Below are 20,059 nucleotides of genomic sequence, written 5' to 3'. Positions count from 1 at the left end.
TCATACTAAATTGTGTCTAATGACTCTCAATAATGACATATTTGGTGTCATTCATGGTGAATAAAAAAATAGCATGCTCATGGTGAATTCCTTTTAATGATATTTTAGTATTGCCCATCTGTTTTCCTGATAGGAAGTGAGCAATGAAGAAATCCAAAGACAGGAAAGAAAGTATAACAGACCCATAACAAGTTTAAAGCAACTGGAGGGCGGAGCAAGACGGCAGAGGAGTAAGAGGTCGCCTCACCTTCTCCCACAAACACATCAAAAACCACATCTACACGTAAAAAGACTCACATGGAACATCAACGGAACACTGGCAGGAGAAAAAGGGCAAGAAGCTCCTGACATAACTGGGCAGGACAAGAGGAGATCAATCAGGATGGGACTAGCATTCCTGAGAGGGAGCTGTGAAGGAGAAAAGGAACCCATGTCCTGGGAAGCCACCTAACTGACAGAAAGGTCAGCCAAGTAGGAGGGACCTCAAAGTCACCGAGAAAAGTGCAACAGCTGTACTGAGAACGGCAAAGCAGAGTGAGAGCCACACACATCACCTGAACCACCAACCTGGACACCAGAGCCTGAGATGTCCAGGGGTGGGGGGGCGGCCACTGGGTGCTGAGACTTGGGCTCCAGAGGTCAGTCCCATGGAGAGGACTGGGGCTGGTGGTTTGAGGACAGTCTGAGGGGCTAAGGAGCTTTGCTCCACAGGCAGGGGAGCAGTACGCCACAGGCTCAGGAGGGGAATGCCAAGGCAGAGGGAACTAGGAGGAGGTCTGGACCAGCAGGAGAGGCAAGGCACCATTGTTGGGGAGGGCGAGAGGAGGGGGACAGACTGCCATAGGAAACTCCCTGCCCAGAGCATGTGTGCACGCCCATAGGCTCTCAAAGGGTGGGGCAGCGAGGCAGCGAGGAGCCTCTTGCTCATTTAGGGGAGACTGGGCACTTCTTGTGCAGGCTACTGGTGGCCAGGCACCTCTTGTGGGGGTCAAGGGCATCAGGGGGCTAAGTGAGATGTGGTGCCTCTTGCACAATCTACAGGGGGCAGGGAGAGACCATGGCGGTCGTCTCAGAGGCCAGAGCGAGGCATGGCTCGCCACCACTGGGGGTCTGTGAGTGGGCTCCACCTGCGACCCCAGTCACCTCAGGGGTTGGCAAAAAGAAAAAAAGAGGGCACTGCAACCGAGCACCATATGCTGTTGCTTTCACTCCCCTGGGAACACACCCACCCTGCAGCTTCCACTGCCAAATGCTCTGGGCAGTGCCCAGACACTAGGTCACTGTCCCTTCCCAAAACCTACAACTAGGAACAGCTGGTGCAGCACCTCCTTCATGGCTAAGTGGGACAGGGTGCTTCTTGAATGGTCTGCAGGTGGCAGGGGCAAACCACCACAGTTACCTCTGATTCCAGAGGTGGGCGTGGCCCACTGCCACTGGGGATACCTGAACAAAAATCACCTGCAGCCCCAACCATCTCAGAGGGCACTGCAGAGGACATTGCTACAGACCACCTGTTGTAGCTCTCACCCCCTTGGGAGTACACCCGCCCTGCTGATGCCACTGTCAAATGCTCTGGGCAGTGCCCAGATGCTTGATCACTACTATCACTTCCCAGGAACCTGCAACTAGGAGCAGCTTGTGCAGCACCTCTTGTGGGAGCTAAGCAGGACAAGGTGCTTCTTGCATGGTCTACAGGAGGTACAGGAGCTAATCACCACAGTTATCTCTGGCTCCAGAAGTGGGAGTGACTCACCACCACTTGCAGCCACACTAACCTCAAGGGCACCACGGAGGAGGGCATTGTGACCGAAAACCACCTGTTGGTGCTCTCGCACCCCTGGGAACACACCCTCCCTGCTGCTGCCGCTGCCAAATACCTCAGGCAATACCCACATACCTGATCTCTGTCACTTCCCAGGATGCTGCAACTAGGAGCAGCCTGTACAGCACCTTGTATGTGTGATAAGTGAGACAGGTTGCTTCATGCAAGGTCTACAGGTGGCTGGGGCAAACCAGGGCAGTTACCTCTGACTCCAGAGGCAGTCATGGCCCGCTACCATTAGGGGTCCCTAAACAGGTCTCTGTTCACCTCAGAGGAGGGCATTGCAATCGAACACTAGCTGTTGTTGCTCTCACTCCCCTGGGAACTCACACATGTGCTGCTGCTACTTCCAAATTCTTTGGTCACCTTGTAGATCTGCCTGGAGCTCATTACCACTTCCCAGGGCTCTGCAACTAGGAGTAGCCTCTACCACCTTCCTGCAGGTCCTTGCTGCTGTTGAGAGCCCGACGACCAGGCACTGACTGCTGGCCCTGTCCATTGCCTCCTTCGCCCTGAAAGCACACTGAGCATCCTGGGAACAACAGCCTGCTCACACTGAAGAAAGAGACAGCAAATTTTCAAACTCTCACACCAAAAATAAATAGTAACCCCCCCCAAAAATACAAAGGGTTATTCTTGCATAGAAGTAGCCTTACAAGGCTACGGTTTGGCTTTCCCAAACTCACAGAAAAAGAAAAACACAAGCAAGATGAAGAACAGAAACCATTCCCAGTTAAAGGAACAGGAGAATTCAACTAAAACAGTCAACAATGAAACAGACCTCTGCAGTCTGACAGACATTGAGTTCAAAAGGGAGGTAATGAAAATACTGAAGGAATTAAGAGAGGTTATGAAGAGTAATGCAGATTCCTTTAGAAAGGAACTAGAAAATATAAGGAGGAGCCAAAAAAGAAAAAACTAGAAAATTCATTTGCAGAGATACAAACTGAGCTAAAGGCAATAAAGAGCAGAATGAATAATTCAGAGGAACAAATTAGTGACATGGAAGATAAAATAATGGAAATCACCCAATCAGGACAGCAGACACAAAACCAAGTGAAAAAAACATGAAAGCAATATAAGAGACCTATGGGATAATATAAAGCGGGCCAATCTTCACAAAATAGGAATTCCAGAAGGAGAAAAAAAAGAAACAGGGATTGAAAATATATTTGAAGAAATTATGGCTGAAAACTGTCCAAACCTAAAGGAAACTGATATCAAGATACCGGAAGTACAGAGGGCCTCAAACAAGTTCAACCCAAACAGGCCAACTCTAAGACATATTTTAATAAAAATGGAAAAAGTTAAAGATAAAGAGAGGATTCTAAAGGCAGCAAGAGAAAAGCAAAGCATTAATTATAAGGGAACCCCCATAAGGCTAGCAGCTGATTTCTCTACAGAAACACTACAGGCTAGAAGGGAGTGGCAAGATATATTTAAAGCGCTGAAAGGAAAAAATTTGCAACCCAGAATACTCTATCCAGCAAGAATATCATTTAAAATAAAAGGGGAAATAAAGAATTTCTTCAACAAACAAAAGCTAAAAGATTACAGCAATACTAAACCCATTCTAAAAGAAATACTGAAAGGGCTTCTCTAAATTAAAAAGAAGTAAGAAGAATTAGGATGGATAAAACCACAATTGGAAAGCAAACACTTAAATAAGCCAGCATACAGATCTAAACATGAAGATGTTCAAAAAAAAAAAAAAAGACATCAAAATCAAACAATGTGGGAAAGGAAAATAAGAAAATATGGATTCTTTTTTTATTTTAATGATGTGTTTGAGCCTGTAGACTATCAGGCTAAAGCAAGCAGATACAGGAAGGGGTTAACATACTTAAAAAACAGGGCAACCACAAATCAAAACCAAACATTACATTCACAAAAACTGAAAAGTATGCAAGCATAAAATAAATGGAAACCATCCAACCAAAAAAAAAAGAAAAGAAAAAAGAAAGAAAGGAAGAAAAGAAAAACATAGAATCAACTGGAAAACAAGGTTTAAAATGGCAATAAATACATATCTATCAATAACCACCTTAAATGTCAATGGACTGAGTGCTCCAATCAAAAGACACAGAATGGCAGATTGGATAAAAAAGCAAAAACCTTCAATTTGCTGTCTATAAGAGATTCACTTTAGGGCAAAGGATACATATGGATTGAAAGTGAGGGGATGGGAAAAGATATTTCATGCCAATGGACAAGACAGGAAAGTAGGAGTTGCAATACTCATATCAGATAACATAGACTTTAAAGTGGAGGCCATAAAAAAAGACAAAGAAGGACACTATTTAATGGTTAAAGGATCCATTCAAGAGGATATTACAATCATCAATATATATGTCCCTAATATAGAAGCACCCAGAGACGTACAACAAATACTAACAGACGCAAAAGGAGAAATTGATAGGAATACAATCATAGTAGGAGACTTTAACACCCCACTTACATCAATGGACAGCTCCTCTAGACAGAAAATCAATAAGGCAACAGAGATCCTAAAGGACACAATAGAAAAGTTAGACTTAATCAACATTTTCGGTACATTACATCCAAAAAAAATCAGAATACACATTCTTCTCAAGTGCACATGGAACATTCTCAAGAATTGATCACATACTAGGGTACAAAGCTAACCTCAACAAATTTAAGAGTATAGAAATTATTTCAAGTATCTTCTCTGACCACTATGGCATGAAACTGGAAATCAACCACAGGAAAAGAAATGAGAAAAAACTTACTACATGGAGACTAAACAACATACTACTGAAAAACCCATGGGTCAATGAGGAAATAAAGAAGGAAATTAAAAAATACCTCAAGACAAATGATAATGAAGACACAACCACTCAATATCTATGGGATGCTGCAAAAGCAGTGCTCAGAGGGAAATTCATGGCAATACAGGCTTTCCTCAAAAAAGAGATAAAATCTCAAGTCAACAACTTCATCCATCACCTAAATGAATTGTAAAAGAAGAACAAACAAAACCTAAAGTTAGCAGAAGGAAGGAAATCATAAAGATGAGAGAGGAAATCAATAAAATAGAGATTTTAAAAAAAGAAAAAAATCAATAAACCCAAGAGCTGGTTCTTTGCAAAGGTAAACAAAATTGAAAAACCTCTGGCTAGACTCACCAAGAAGAGGAGAGAAAAAACCCACATAAAATGAGAAATGAAAAAGGAGAAGTCACAATGGATACTACAGAAATGCAAAAAACAATGAGAGAATACTATGAACAATTGTATGCTAACAAATTTGACAACCTAGAAGAAATGGACAACTTTCTAGAGACTTACAACCTGCCAAAACTCAATCAAGAAGAAAGAGATCAACTGAACAGACCAATCACTAGAAATGAAATTGAATATGTCATAAAAACACTCCCTACAAATAAAAGTACAGGACCAGATGGCTTCACAGGTGAATTCTACCAAACATACAAAGAAGAACTTATACTCCTCCTCCTTAAACTTTTTCAAAAGGTTGAAGAAGAAGGAACACTCCCAAAGACATTCTATGATGCCACCATCACCCTAATTCCAAAATCAAAGATACCACCAAAAAAGAAAACTACAGGCCAGTATCTCTGATGAATATAGACACAAAAATTCTCAACAAAATTTTGGCCAACCGAATCCAACAACATATAAAAAAGATCATACAGCACAACCTGGTGGGATTCATCCCAAGTTCACAAGGATGTTTCAATATATGCAAATCAATCAACATCATACACATCATTAACAAAAAAAAAGTCAAAAACCACATGATCATCTTAATAGACACAGAAAAAGCATTTGACAAGTCCACCATCCATTCATGATAAAAACTCTTACCAAAGTGGGTATAGAGGGAACATACCTTAACATAATCAAAGCCATTTACAACAAAGCCACAGCAAACATAATACTCAATGGAGAAAAGCTGAAAGCCTTCCCACTAAAATCTGGAACAAGACAAGGATGTCCACTCTCACCACTGTTATTCAACATAGTATTGGAAGTCCTAACTACAGCAATCAGACAAACAAAAGAAATAAAAGGCATCCATATAGGAAGAGAAGAGGTAAAACTGTCACTGTATGCACGTGACACGATACTTTATATAGAAAACCCCAAGGACTCAACCCAAAAATTACATGAACTGATCAACAAATTCAGCAAAGGAGCAAGATATAAGATTAACATTCAGAAATCAGTCACATTTCTGTATACTAACAATGAAATATTAGAAAAGGAAGACAAAAATACTTTTAAAATTGCACCCCCAAAAATCAAATACCTGGGAATACACCTGACCAAGGAGGTAAAGGACTTATATGCTGAGAACTATAAAACATTAATCAAGGAAAATAAAGATGTAAAGAAATGGAAAGATATTCCATGCTGCTGGGTTGGAAAAATTAATATTGTAAAAATGGCCATACTACCCAAAGCAATCTACAGATTAAATGCAATCCCTATCAAATTCCCCATGACATTTTTCACAGAACTAGAACGAACAATCCAAAAATGTATGTGGAACCACAAAAGACCCAGAATTGCCAAAGCAATTCCAAGGAAGAAAAACCAAGCAGGAGGCATAACTCTTCCAGTCTTCAGGCAATATTACAAAGCTGCAGTAATCAAGACAGTGTGGGACTGGTACCAAAACAGACATGCAGACCAATGAAACAGAATAGAGAACCCAGAAGTAAACCCAGACACCTGTGGTCAATAAATCTTTGACAAAGGAGGCAAGAACATAAAATGGGAAAAAGACAGTCTTTTCAGCAAGAATTGCTGGGAAACCTGGGCGGCTGCATGCAAAGCAATGAAACTAGAACACACCCTCACACCATGCACAAAAATAAACTCAAAATGGCTTAAAGTCTTAAACCTAAGAAAGGACACCATCAAACTCCTGAAAGAGAACATAGGCAAAACATTCTCTGACATCAACCTCATGAATATTTTCTCAGGTCAGTCTCCCAAAGTGACAAAAATAAAAAAAAATAAACCAGTGGGACCTAACCAAACTGACGAGCTTTTGCGTGGCAAAGAAAGCCAAAAAGAAACCAAAAAGACAACTTACAGAATGGGAGAAAATAGTTTCAAATGATGCAACCGACAAGGCTTAATCTCTAGAATATATAAGCAACATACACAACTCAACAGCAAAAAAGCCAACAACCCAATGGAAAAATGGGCAAAAGACCTGAATAGACATTTCTCCAAAGACGATATACAGATGGCCAACAAGCACATGAAACAATGCTCAACATCACTGATTATTGGAGGAATGCAAATCAAAACTACCATGAGATACCACCTCACACCAGTCAGAATGGCCATCATTAAGAAGTCCACAAATAACAAATGCTGGAGGGGGTGTGGAGAAAAGGGAACCCTCCTGCACTGTTGGTGGGAACGTAATCTGGTACAACCACTATGGAAAACAGTATGGCTGTACCTTAGAAAACTATACATAGAACTACCATATGACCCAGCAATCCCACTCTTGGGCATATATCCAAACAAAGCTTTCCTTGAAAAAGACACATGCACCCTCATGTTCACTGCAGCACTATTCACAATAGCCAAAGACCTGGAAACAACCCAAAGATGTCCATCGACAGATGATTGGATTAGGAAGATGTGGTATATATACACAATGGAATACTACTCAGCCAGAAAAAAGAACAAAATAATGCCATTTGCAGCAACATGGATGGAACTAGAGACTCTCATCCTGAGTGAAGTAAGTCAGAAAGAGAAAGACAAATACCATATGATATCACTTATATCTGGAATCTAATATATAGCACAAATGAACCCTTCCACAGAAAAGAAAATTATGGCGTTGGAGAATAGACTTGTGGTTGCCAAGGGGGAGGGTGGGGAGAGTGGGGTGGATGGAGTGCTTGGGGTTAACAGATGCAGACTATTGCCTTTGGACTGGATTAGCAATGAGATCCTGCTGTGTAGCACTGGGAACTATGTCTGGTGACTTAGGATGGAGCATGATAATGGGAGAAAAAAGAATGTATACATGTCAGTGTAACTGGGTCATCATGCTGTGCAGTACAAAACTGACAGAACACTGTAAACCAGCTATAATGGAAAAAAATAAAAATCATCATAAAAAATAAATTAAAAAATAAAAATAATTAAGTAACGAACAGGAGAAATGAAAATCTGTTTTAAACAAGTTAGGAGAAGGGTAATTTTGTGAATAAGTACCAGTACATTAACGATTACACTTGAAAAGCAAAATCCTTCTTACACAGGCACAGAGAATTTTATAGTGGTGCATATACCAAAATTTTTAAAAAATGATGATGAACATCCCTTTTGGAATTGGTTCTTCCATGTCTCATTCCTGCTCTGAAGAAACTAAAGCAAAATAAATGAATCATCTGTTTCAGACTGTCTGCCCTCAACCTCCTTCTGGGGACTCCAGGTACTCCCAGTTTCCAGTTTCTCCCAGTTCCTATACTCAGGATTAGTACATTCAAATACCAATACATTCCAAAATATGCAAATCTGAGTGTTCATGAAGAGAGTAAAGGTGTGGAGTTTAGAAGCATGTTGAGGAATGGACGTGTGTTCGCTGGAGAGAAGTAGATGAACTCCCCACTGCCAATAGAAAGGAAATTAAGTTAAAGACAGGTGAATAAAGAGGACAACTTCGTCCACAAATAGAGCTTCGAGAAAAACAGCCCATTACCAACCCGAGTTAGGTTAAGGAAACAAGGACAACTCGAAGCGAGGTTATGGAGGAGGGACAGGAAGAGAAAACTGTGTGCATGTCCAGAAAGGAATATGCTAAAATTGTGCTCCTGTGCAGGAGGAGGAGTGGCAGCCTGAAGACGAGGGAGAGGAACGGGCCATCCCACCTCTGCCTTTGCTAGTTCTGTTTTCCTCAGCTGCAGACCACACGACCAGTAATAGTCCCAGGAGACTGCGAGACTGACATTTCGGAATTCGGGTGCCTTTTACTGACAAATTTGCTGATAAATCTGCAGTAAGACTGGAATAAAAGTTTTACTCAAGCACATTTTATTTACTGAAATTGATGTCAGCTACTATACGTAAGATATTGGATGATTTCCACCCTGCACAAGGAGAAACAGAGGCCCAATGTGCCCTATACAAATACTTCAAAATTATTAGTCCTGGCAGATCTTCAAATCTTTCTGGAACAATCTGTTAACATCCTGAGCAAAATGCTGCTTTGGGTCTATTTTTCAGTCATTAAAAGTCTATCGACTTCCTTTTACTAGCAATCCTCATTTTCTGTGGCAGTTTTATTTGAAAGGAAATGAAGCAATTCTAATGAGTATCGATGAGTATTGACGCATCCAAACTGAGGAGCTTAGGGAATCACTTTGTCATTTCTACAATTTTCCCTTTTAAAAAGGCAGCCAGGAGTCACTCTGCTTTCTCCATCTGCTATCCTTCCTCCTTCATGAGAGCTTTCAGTTCGGTTTTATTTTCTATTTCGCTTTGAAAGTTCTTCAAGAATGGGACTCCCACTCTCCGAGGAGCATACAAGCCATCCAGTTGAATGCAGAAGAAAATAAAACATACATTGCAATCCAGAAGAGAAGTTAAACCTTACTAATAATTAATGCTGGTCCCTCCCAAACGCATCCTCTCTTCCTAGCACTGGTCACATATTACCTAGGGTAAAAGATGCGACTTGAATGGAAAAAGGGAATTTCAGTTCGGGGAGAGTTGACAGAGGCACCCTGAATGCTTTCTTTTGACGATATCATAGGTCAGTGTGCCTGCTTTTAATAGATGTATAGCAATTATCTCAAGAGGAGAATCTTTCCTACCCTGTGTGTATTAGTATTACTGCCACAAAACAAGATCACAGACTTGGCTGCTGAAACAACATAAATTTATTCTCTTACGGTTCTTTAGGTCAGAGGTCCTACATGAGGCTCACTGGGCTAAAGGCAAGATGTCGGCAGGCTGAGTTCCTTTCTGAAGGTGCTAGAGGAAAACCTGTTGCCTTGTTCCTTCGGGGTTTTTGGCAAATTTTAGTTCCCCGCGGCTGTATGACTACCGTCTCCATTTTCCTGCTGGTGGTCAACTGAGCACCATTCTCAGCTTCCAGAAGCCTCTCCTTTCTTTGGCTCAGACTTTCTCTGTCTCCAAAGCCAGCAACACGTAGGCAAGTCCCTCTCATGTTTTGAATCTCTTATCTTATCTCTCTAATTGCATCTCTCTGTCCCACTCTTCTGCCCTCCCTTTCTCTTTTAAGAATTCATGTGATTAGGATGGAACTAGAGACTCTCATCCTGAGTGGAGTAAGTCAGACAGAGAAAGACAAGTACCATATGATATCACTTATATCTGGAATCTAATATACGGCACAAATGAACCTTTCCACAGAAAAGAAAATCATGCACATGGAGAGCAGACTTGGCGGTTGCCAAGGGGGAGGGGAAGGGAGTGGGGTGGACGGGGAGCTTGGGGTTGACAGAGGCAGACTATTGCCTTTGGATGGATGAGCAATGAGATCCTGCTGTGCAGCACTGGGAACTTTGGTCACTTAGGAGGGAGCCTGCTCATGTGAGAAAATAGAGTGTGTGCATGTGTATGTAGCTGGGTCACCATGCTGTACAGTAGAAAAAAAAAATTGTATTGGGGAAATAACAATTAAAAATAAATTAATTTTTAAAAGTAAATTAAAAAGGAATTCATGTGATTAGATTGATCCCATCTGGATAGTCACGGGTAGTCTCCCCCATTTTGAGGGCCTTCATGTTAATCACATCTGCTGAGTTCCTTTTCCATATGAAATAACACATCAAGGATTCTCGGGATTATGGTCTGGGCATCTCTGAGGGACGATTGTTTGGTCCGCCACACCTTGAAATTGTTCTGTGTCACAAAGAGGTTCACCTGCATCCTCGCGCCATAATAAATAAATGAATAAGCACTGAAAAAAAATGTTGCTTAGCTGTTTAAATATCTACAAAAGGAAAGAGTTGGCTTCTTATTTTAAAATTTTAAAATGTTCCATCTTTCAAATTGCAAAAACAACTACTGATTGACATCAGGAAAGACTGAAATTTACTAGATGAAATTCAATAAAAGCTTTGGTATATTTGATAAATGAGTTTTAGGTGCTAGTAAATGATTTAGCAGTGCACCAGCCATGCATTTCTGTCATTTGCGTTGACTAAAGCATTGAAAAAGAACTTAAAATGTCAACATGAAGTGAACCTTTAAAACTTACGTCCACACAAAACCTACACACAGATGCTTAAAGCAGCTTTACTAAAATTGCCAAAACTAAGACGTAACCAAGATGTCCTATAGTAGGTGAGTGGGTAAATACACTGTAGTGCATCCAGACAATGGGACATTATTCAGCGCTAAAAAGAAATGACCGTTCAATCCATGGAAAGGCATGGTAGCCAGTGGGTAATCAATTTCTAACAATGCTCACAATTTAATTTTTTTGCGATAGAATGGATTCTTCCCCCTCAAGTCGTGCTACTTACTTGTGTTTGTGTATTTGTGGCTAGTCAACACACACAGCAGGTTCCCTTTAAAAGTAGAACTTAAATCCATTCGACTTACCAAACTATTCCCTGAGCCCCAGAGCCAATCGGCTTTAGATTCTGGTAGCGCTTGAGAACTGTGAAGGTTGAGTCTCCCACTTCCACACTGTAGAACTGGTTGTCAACTTTGCTTTTGCTCATGTTGTAATGTTTGGCAATATATGACACATCCACTTGTTTATCGAATCCCTGTGAAAAAGAACAACAAAAACATGAGACAAGCGAAACACCAGAATGACAATGAGACACAGCGAAGCCTGTTCTTTTGATTATTCCTGATACTTTCTCATCTGTGATCATTATATTTCACACTCAGAAAAAAATCTATCAGTGCATGTAAGACAGCATGGACTAAAAGACCTTAGAAAAATGCAAAGAAAATTGTGTTTTCAATATTAAAACTATTTATGATAAAATGTTATTAGATTAGAGCTGCATCATCTTTTATGAAATGCTTCATTAAAACCATTTATTTATGCAGCGAACATCTACAGAACATGTACTGGCCCCAGAGACTTTGTTAGATACTTCAGAAGTGATCCCTGATCATCTATTACAAGAGCGACATGGGAAAGAATAAAAGGATGTAGCTACATCCTTTTCTCAAAAAGAACTGAGATAGAAAATAACCATTTTAATTTTTTAACTAGGCGAATTTGAATTAATAGTGTTGACTTTATGTGTTCTCAATAACACCAAAAATGTTACTATCCTGCATTAAAGATAGAAAAACTTTAGTGACTAACACTATTCTAAAATGCCACGACTGCTTTTTTATTCATTGAAAGCTTAGATTTTAAATGTCTCAATCATCATATATTTCGTTATCATTAAGAGTTCTTCTATCTCTTGATTATACTTAGCAATTGAAGAAATTTCTATTTTGAATCATGATTTGTGAATATACATAATGTAAATAGCCATTATCCATGATTATTGCTTACCCATAAATGATCACATGCTGCTTCTGACATTAAGTAGTCTGAACTCTAGGGAGAAGGAACCCCACAGAACATCATCTAGCCCTTTCCTGGTGGCACACGCTGCTGGATGGCAACCCAATAGGCTCTCCTTTCCTTCTTGCTGATTCTGCTCAGGTTTTGAACACTCATATGTCCTATGGGTTCCTTCTCAGTCCCAGCACCTGAAGATGGAATAGTCTAAACCAGTGGTTCTCTCTAGAGGTGGTGCTAACTCTCAGGGGGAATGTAGGTGTGCCACAATGACAGGAGAAGTGCCTTATTGACCAGTGCTGGCTGTCCTGCAGGGAGTGGGTCATGCCCACACAAGGCATCATTTCCTACATACCTCACAATGCTGAGTATGCCATAGCTTTAATTACTCACAATACGAAACTGGCTTTAATGTTCTGAGCCTAGAATCGAAACTAAAGGACTTTGCATGGTTTTAACATACACTGGCTTTCGAAAATCTAATTCTCACATACTTTGAAAGAAGATTTAAACTTCCTTAGGCTCGGAACCTCTAGTTGGTCATAAAGCCATTTCCTTAGACATTTTTGGCATTTCATTTCTAATTAAAAATCGAAATGGAAGTACAAACTAATGTGTCCCTGAATGCTCTCTGACAGGAAAGCAGGCAGCTTCTCTAATGTAATGAGGAAAACACAGTGCTGTATGGACGTGAGTGGCAAAAGCTGCACATCTGGTGCAAGAACCTTACGACCCCAGACAGGTTTGAGAGCAGAATCCTCATGACAGGCACCAGCCTATGGTTGGGAGAGATATGCTGGCAGCGAGACAGGACAAATGCACAGAGACCTCAAAGAACAGAGTGGACTAGAGGTTAGGAATCTAGCTAGTTTGGACAGAGACGGAAAATTCAGATGATTTACAAATGCTATCATGAAATCCAGGAGGCAGTCTATGCAGCATAGAACAGGAAATTAAACAAGACTGTTAAGAATCAGCGCATTGTAAGCGCATCTACGGACTGGCCAAACACCGTCTAGAATTTAGATGATGGGTGTGGACAATAGCAGAAACAAGAACATCAGTGTTTAAACAATCCTTTACTTCGACTATGTTTTGGGAGTTGTTCTCCATACCACAGTCCATTTCTTCTCCAGATCTTTTTGGTATATCAGTAAACTCACCCTACTAAAGTCATTTCTTCTTGGCTAGGAAAGAGGAAAAGGCAATGGGAGCTAGTCCAATAAATGAATTCATCTGTCAAGATTAAATTGGGACGAAATGCCTGACGTGCTATTTGTCATATTCTGACCCTTCTCTACATCCTTTACCATTCTGGTTTCCGACTACCCACAGAAGTCTGAGAACAAACCAGTCTCAAAAAACCTAGGTAATTACTTCCCTTTCCCCCGAGTATTCTCTTCACTATTGAAATGTTGCTTATTCCAACTGCACTGCATGTATGTAGTAATCATATGTAATGACCTTTTTGTTTGAGACCTCTGGCACTGGAGACACAACAAAAAGATAAGATCCCCACCTAGAGGGAGGCAGTCGAGTAAGCAAGTAATTAAAACATGGATGACTTATTTTATAGCAGAACAAAGAAAAGATACTGGGTACAAACAAGTAATAACAACTAATTGTCTGCATTCATTCATTAAGTCATTCAACTACTATGTATAAAACAACTATAGACGCCAAGCCACGGTATGAAATTGGTAACACTGGAAAGGAGATTTGATTTGTGTTTTCTATGGCTAACTATATTCCCAGTCTTCTCCTCTAACTTGGTCTCAGATGTAAATGTGCCTCTGGACCACTTTGGGGGCTTGATAAAACACAAATCACTGACATACACCTTGGAGACTTGAATTCAAGCCGTCAGCCTAGGTCCTGGGAATCTGGAGATTACTAGGCAGTCCAGGTGGTTGCGATATGAGGACTGAGGATCTGACTTTGAGAAAGACAGCATTAGAAAATCATTGTCACAGTGTGCTCCTGGAGCATCAATCTCAGCATCACCTGGAGACTTGACAGAAAAGTGACCGCTCACTCCCACAGCACACCTATTGAATCAGGACCTCATGGTGGGGGAAGGGGGAGACAATCTATTTTAATAAGCTCTCTAAGTATTCCGATGCACATTGAGAATCACACACTGGAGTGGAAGGACTGCCTAAAGCCTGTGAAACAGGTCACAAAAGTCTTCCTAAGATATTTGGAAAGTGAAACACCTATTATACACAGAAGTAGCATTTCTGCATCTGCATCAGGGACCACACTTTGGGATTTTATGAATTGCCAAACTCCACTGTGCATGACAAACACAAACTGGAAACCAGAGTCCAAGTTAGGACAAGGATTACCCTATATCTCAGATTCAAGTATATGAAAGACACTGCCCCAGATTCAAGGGCTAACAAGGTCTTGGTACTCAGAGAAGTCACCAGCTAGCCAAGTGCTATAATGGAGTGCATCATTTCATCCTAGCAATTGTTCACAGACCTGAGAGATACCCTGTAATTTTTCCCAGTGCATACCTAGAGCAGAAATTTCATAAGATGGGGAAGTTACATATGGACTTGGTGGGATTATGGCAAAATGGTTAAAACAAGAATAGAGCTTAGACTAAGAGCAAAATTTTAGCAACCAAAGTATTCTCAGTCAAAAAGAAACAGACAAAAGATATTCAAATGAAATACCTAATGCCCTGACACATGTTCTAAAATAAAAATTACTCAGTATTTTTTATCAATTTCAGAGCATGTAATTTCTCATAAGACTGACAATCATCAAGTTTGTGAATTTACACACACACACACACACACTATTTCCTTCCTCAATTTCCATGCAGTCTTTCTTGTCATGACTATAAAGTTCAGATATAAACTTTTCTCTAAAAATGTGCCTGTGAAAATATGCCATTGAGCACACTATGGAAAAAGATTATTGGTGCTGAAAAGATTTTTCACCAGTGATGTTTTAGTGTATCCTTAGTTCTGATCACAGAACTGATGACTGGAACCCAAGAAGAGAAGAACCAAAAATTCCTATGGGGAAGGCATGACTGGTCAAGCCTCTGAGGCAGACGTTCTGAAGTTTTAGTATAGATCAGCTCCCTCAGGAGCTTGTAAAACACATTGCTGAAACCACTGAAAAGTTTCTGATTCAGTGAGACTATGATAAGGCCAAGAGTTTGTATTTCTAACAAGCTCCACACTTGAAGAACCATTATTAGAGAAGAGTAGATGTGAGAGATGGAACCACTCAAAAAGCACTGGTTGAAGTGACAAAAACCAAACACATGTCAAACCAAGTAAACAAAGGATGTAGGAGTTAAAAATAACGCTACGTTGGCTTTCCTTGGTATCAGCATCTCTTTGGCAAGCCTAGATGTCATATTCCCAGGGATGTGTTTTCTTATCTCACAGGTACAATATATTGCCCAGTCAATTTTCTCTCAATTAGATACTGAAAATAAAACATTCTATCATCTATTTGTATTAAATGTATCCTAAAACACTTAGAAGGAATTATGAAACTCGGAGGTATTCATAAATGCTCATCAAAATGGAAAATCTCTCTACAGAACAAATTATGTTAAGTTCCTTACAAATAAGAAATATATCAAAAAATTATAAATATCACAGTGGTAACTTTTTGGAGATTGATTTGGCTCAAAATAACTACAAGTTTAAAACAGTCTATTCTTTTTCTTCCTTTTCTTTTTATGGCCGCACTGAGCAGCATGTGGAAGTTCCCAGGCTAGGGGCTGAATCAGAGCTATAGCTGAAGCCTACACCACAGCAACAGCAAAGCCAGATCCGAGCCACATCTGCCATCTATGCTGCAATTTACAGCAACGCCTGATCCTTAACCCACTGAGTGAGACCAGGGATCAAACCCGCATCCTCAGGGATTCTATGTCAGGTTCTTAACATGTTGAGCCACAATGGGAACTCCTTATTCTGTTATTGATTCAATTTTTTTTTTGTCTTTTTGCTATTTCTTGAGCCGCTCCCGCAGCATATGGAGGTTCCCAGGCTAACGATCTAGTCGAAGCTGTAGCTGTTGGCCTACGCCAGAGCCACAGCAATGGGGGATCCGAGCCATGTCTGCAACCTACACCATAGCTCACAGCAACGCCGGATCATTAACCCACTGAGCAGGGGCAGGGATCGAACCCACAACCTCATGGTTCCTAGTTGGATTCGTTAACCACTGTGCCACAACGACGAGAACTCCTGATTCAAATTATTTTTAAAAGTAACCCATTCCTCCTCTGAATATTTGTATTTAAATGACTCAACAATTTATACAGACATAATGAAATATTCTTTGCAAAAATTCAAACCAGATCATTTCTTCCCTGTCCTACATCTGCCAAAAAAACTTTAAGCTAAGTTAAAAGAAGACTTTATTGCTGCTGGCAGTTAGGTAGGCAGAGAGGAAATCTGAATATAATGTGTTCTGTGAAAAGACTGCATTTTATGCAGACCTACAGGAAAGAGCCTTGTGTGATGATTCCCTAGCATCAGTTCTGTTGCTAGCCCATAGTTATGGAGTTTTCAAAGAAAAATGTCCAACGTTACTGATCTTATCCTGCAGGTGTCCAAAGCTTTGATGACATTTTTCTTAAATTTAATAACCCCTATTGCACAAGCACTTCCTCCCCATTTCCGTCTGTGTCTGACTGGCCTGTGTTACTGCTAGTCAGTTCCCAGGAAGGAAACATTACAGTTTAAGAATTTTGAGATGTTAAGTTTCTCTTGAATGACACAGCTGAAAAGAGGACCAAGCCTGGATTAGTTTTGTACTTAATACCTATGAAACCAAGTCATTTTATTCTTTCATTCATTTATTATTTATATTCTGTGTTGTTTCAAAAAGGATTTGTGCAGCTCACCATAAAAGATACAGAAACAATAAAGCCATTAAATCCAGTTTTAAAAACAAATGTAAAATAAAGAAGGCTGGGAGATGACAGTTTTTCCAGAAGCCTTAAGTTATGCACATCTGTTGCCTTGAGCACAAAAGTTAGTGTCATGCTTCCAGCAAGCCAAAGGGAAAATATGACAACAACAAAACCACAGGAAGTGGCAAGTTTTGATTTGTTAATCTCATAAAGTATGGCACACCATACTTCATAGGAAAGGTAAGTTTTCTCCAACACTTAATCCCAGGAAAGAAACACCTGATAGTTCTTCACATAATAACTCTGGAATCAAAGAGGCAGTAGATACAATATTTTAACATCAAAGACAGAAATATGTTCCAAATGACTTATATCAACTCCCAATAAGACAATGGGGAGAAACAAAGGTGAACCAGCATTAACTGCTTACCTACTAAAGGTGAACGTTGTTATTCTGTTAAATACTATATTTAACACTAATAACAGGTGAGCTGCGAACTGACTCAAAGTCTTGGAACTATTAACTACTGGTACTAATTAATATGAATTCAAGTTTGTCCAACTCTCAAATATGTGCTCTTCTTTTATTAAACCACTCACTAGTTCAGTTAAAATACTTAGAATCGTGATGTGGTTTTCCTCTAATAAGGTGAGATGTTAAGAAAAGAGCTTAAGAGAAATGAATGAATAAACACATCCTTCCCCTTCATTTCACTTGTTTTGGCCTGGAGTTTGAACTTAACATTAAACAATTCAGAGTTGAAGTAGACCATCTTGTGTTGGTGATGGAAAGCCAGATTTTCAGAGCTGCCCAGAAATTTATTTTTTATATGTTTACTGAGCACCTACTGTGTGTGAGGCACTACTGAAGATACTATGGATGAAACCTGTCAATCTCAACAGGAGAGTCAAGATGAATTTGCAACAAAATGCATCTCAGATAACTGGTTAATCTGTTGGATATTATTGTAGTATTGTCATTTGGATAGTGAAAAGTATCGGCCAAAAAGTGGTGATTCCGCTTTTGACACAAATGATAATGAGCACTTCAGTCTCACAGTGAGGACCAGCACATTGAGTTGCTCATGATGCGCCAAGGCTGTTACGTAAAATCAGCAGAAACAATGCCTGCTATTCTGTCTGTGACGGCAGAGAGGCACGTGTTGAACCCACTTTAAATGAGAATCAAATTATCTACATATGGATTTTGAAGGGGTAGACTTGAGACAATCCTTAATGACATTAAGGACTGGATTTTGTTCTGCCCAGAGCATATTTTCGCCATGCAACTTCTTGAAGCGTTACTCTCTAAGGAGCATCACAGTCTGGATCCTATATCACTTTTATACTGTTTGGCCCAGAGGTGGTTACTCAGTGGAATCAATGGCTTATTACAAATCAGTAATTCAATAAAAACTCTTAGGACATAAAGTGTGCTTAATACTATTTTTAATTATGTGAAAAAGAATAGTATAGTAACCAATAAGAGAGTAGGCACGTTCTTTATATAGAAAGAGAGGCAACTAGCACTGCTTGAGTGCTTCCTATGCACCAAGCTGGTAGCAGGACCAGACACTGGGCTAGGTGTCTAATAAATCATTTCATGAGAGACTTGGTATTCTCATTTTTCACTTGAAAGATCCAGCAAAGCATAAAAATCCACTTTCATCGAAGAATCCTTACTGTGAAGCCTTGGGCAAGCTTTTTGCAATTAGTCCTAGGGTCTTTATTTATGGTTTGAGGGCAATATATGCATATATTGGATATACTGTGAGTTCTGTTCCAGAGCACCACAATAAAGAGAGCACACAAATTTTTTGGTTTTTCAGTACACATAAAAATTATGTTTAGGAGTTTCCTTGTGACGCAGCAGGTTAAGGATCCAGTGTTATTGCTGTGGTGGCATGGATTGCTGCTGTAGCACAGGGTTGGTCCCTGGCCTAGGAACTTTCACGTGACACAGACATGGCCAATAAAAAAAAAAGTTATATTTACATTTTACTAGGTGTGCAATAATTATTGTCTAAAAAATACAAACCCTAAGTTTAAAATATTTTATTGCTTAAAAATGCTAACCACCATGGGCCATCCGAGAGTCATGATCTCTGCTTGAAGAAACCTGTGTCGACGTTGACGGCTGCTGACTGATCAGAGTGGCTATTGCTGCAGGGTGACGTGGCTGTGGAAACGCCTCAAAATAAGACAACAACGAAGTATGTCACATCGATTGACTTCCTTTCACGAACTACTTTTCTGTAGGATGCAAAACAGTTTAACAGCACTTTACCCACAGTGGAACGTCTTTCAAAATGGGAGTCAATCCTCTCAAATCCTGCTGCTCCTCTATCAACTAAGTTTATGTAATATTCTAAAGACTTTGTTGTCATTTCAACAAACTTCACAGCATCTTTACCAGGAGTAGATTCCATCTCACTTTCTTTGCTCATCCGTAAGAAGTAACTCCTCATCTGCTCAAGTTTCATCATGAGATGGCAGCAATTCAGTTACATCTTCAGTCTCCACTTCTAATTCCAGTTCTCTTATTATTTCCACCACATCTGCTGTTACTTCCTCTGCTGAAGCCTTGAACCCTTTGAAATTATCCATAACGGCTAGAGTCAACTTCTTCCAAACTCCTGTTACATTAATATTTGACCTCTTCCCACGAATCACCAATGTTCTTAATGACATATAGAACAGTGGATCCATTCCAAGAGGTTTTCAATTTGCTTTGCCCAGATCCATCAGAGGACTCATTATGAAATGTCTTAAATAATAAGACTTGAAAGTCAAAATTGCTCCTTGATCCATGG

At 40.1% G+C, this 20,059-nt stretch overlaps 1 protein-coding gene across 6 annotated transcripts in view; it reads right to left on the bottom strand.

Moving 5' to 3' along the window:
• MAPK10 (mitogen-activated protein kinase 10) overlaps nucleotides 1-20,059 on the bottom strand; it is a 507,647-nt gene that overhangs the window by 107,652 nt on the left and 379,936 nt on the right. For all 6 annotated transcript variants that reach the window (XM_047798560.1, XM_047798561.1, XM_047798557.1 and 3 more), the window contains one exon: nucleotides 11,416-11,585. In XM_047798560.1, the coding sequence (XP_047654516.1) occupies nucleotides 11,416-11,537 (122 nt within the window). In that variant the 5' untranslated portion in view covers nucleotides 11,538-11,585. The remainder of the gene's footprint in view (nucleotides 1-11,415; nucleotides 11,586-20,059) is intronic.

The sequence above is a fragment of the Phacochoerus africanus genome, chromosome 10 (genome assembly GCF_016906955.1).
Source record: "Phacochoerus africanus isolate WHEZ1 chromosome 10, ROS_Pafr_v1, whole genome shotgun sequence".
NCBI classification, from domain to species: domain Eukaryota; kingdom Metazoa; phylum Chordata; class Mammalia; order Artiodactyla; family Suidae; genus Phacochoerus; species Phacochoerus africanus.
The sequence above is the reverse complement of the archived record's forward strand: the minus strand, read 5'-3'. Positions and strand labels throughout refer to the sequence as shown.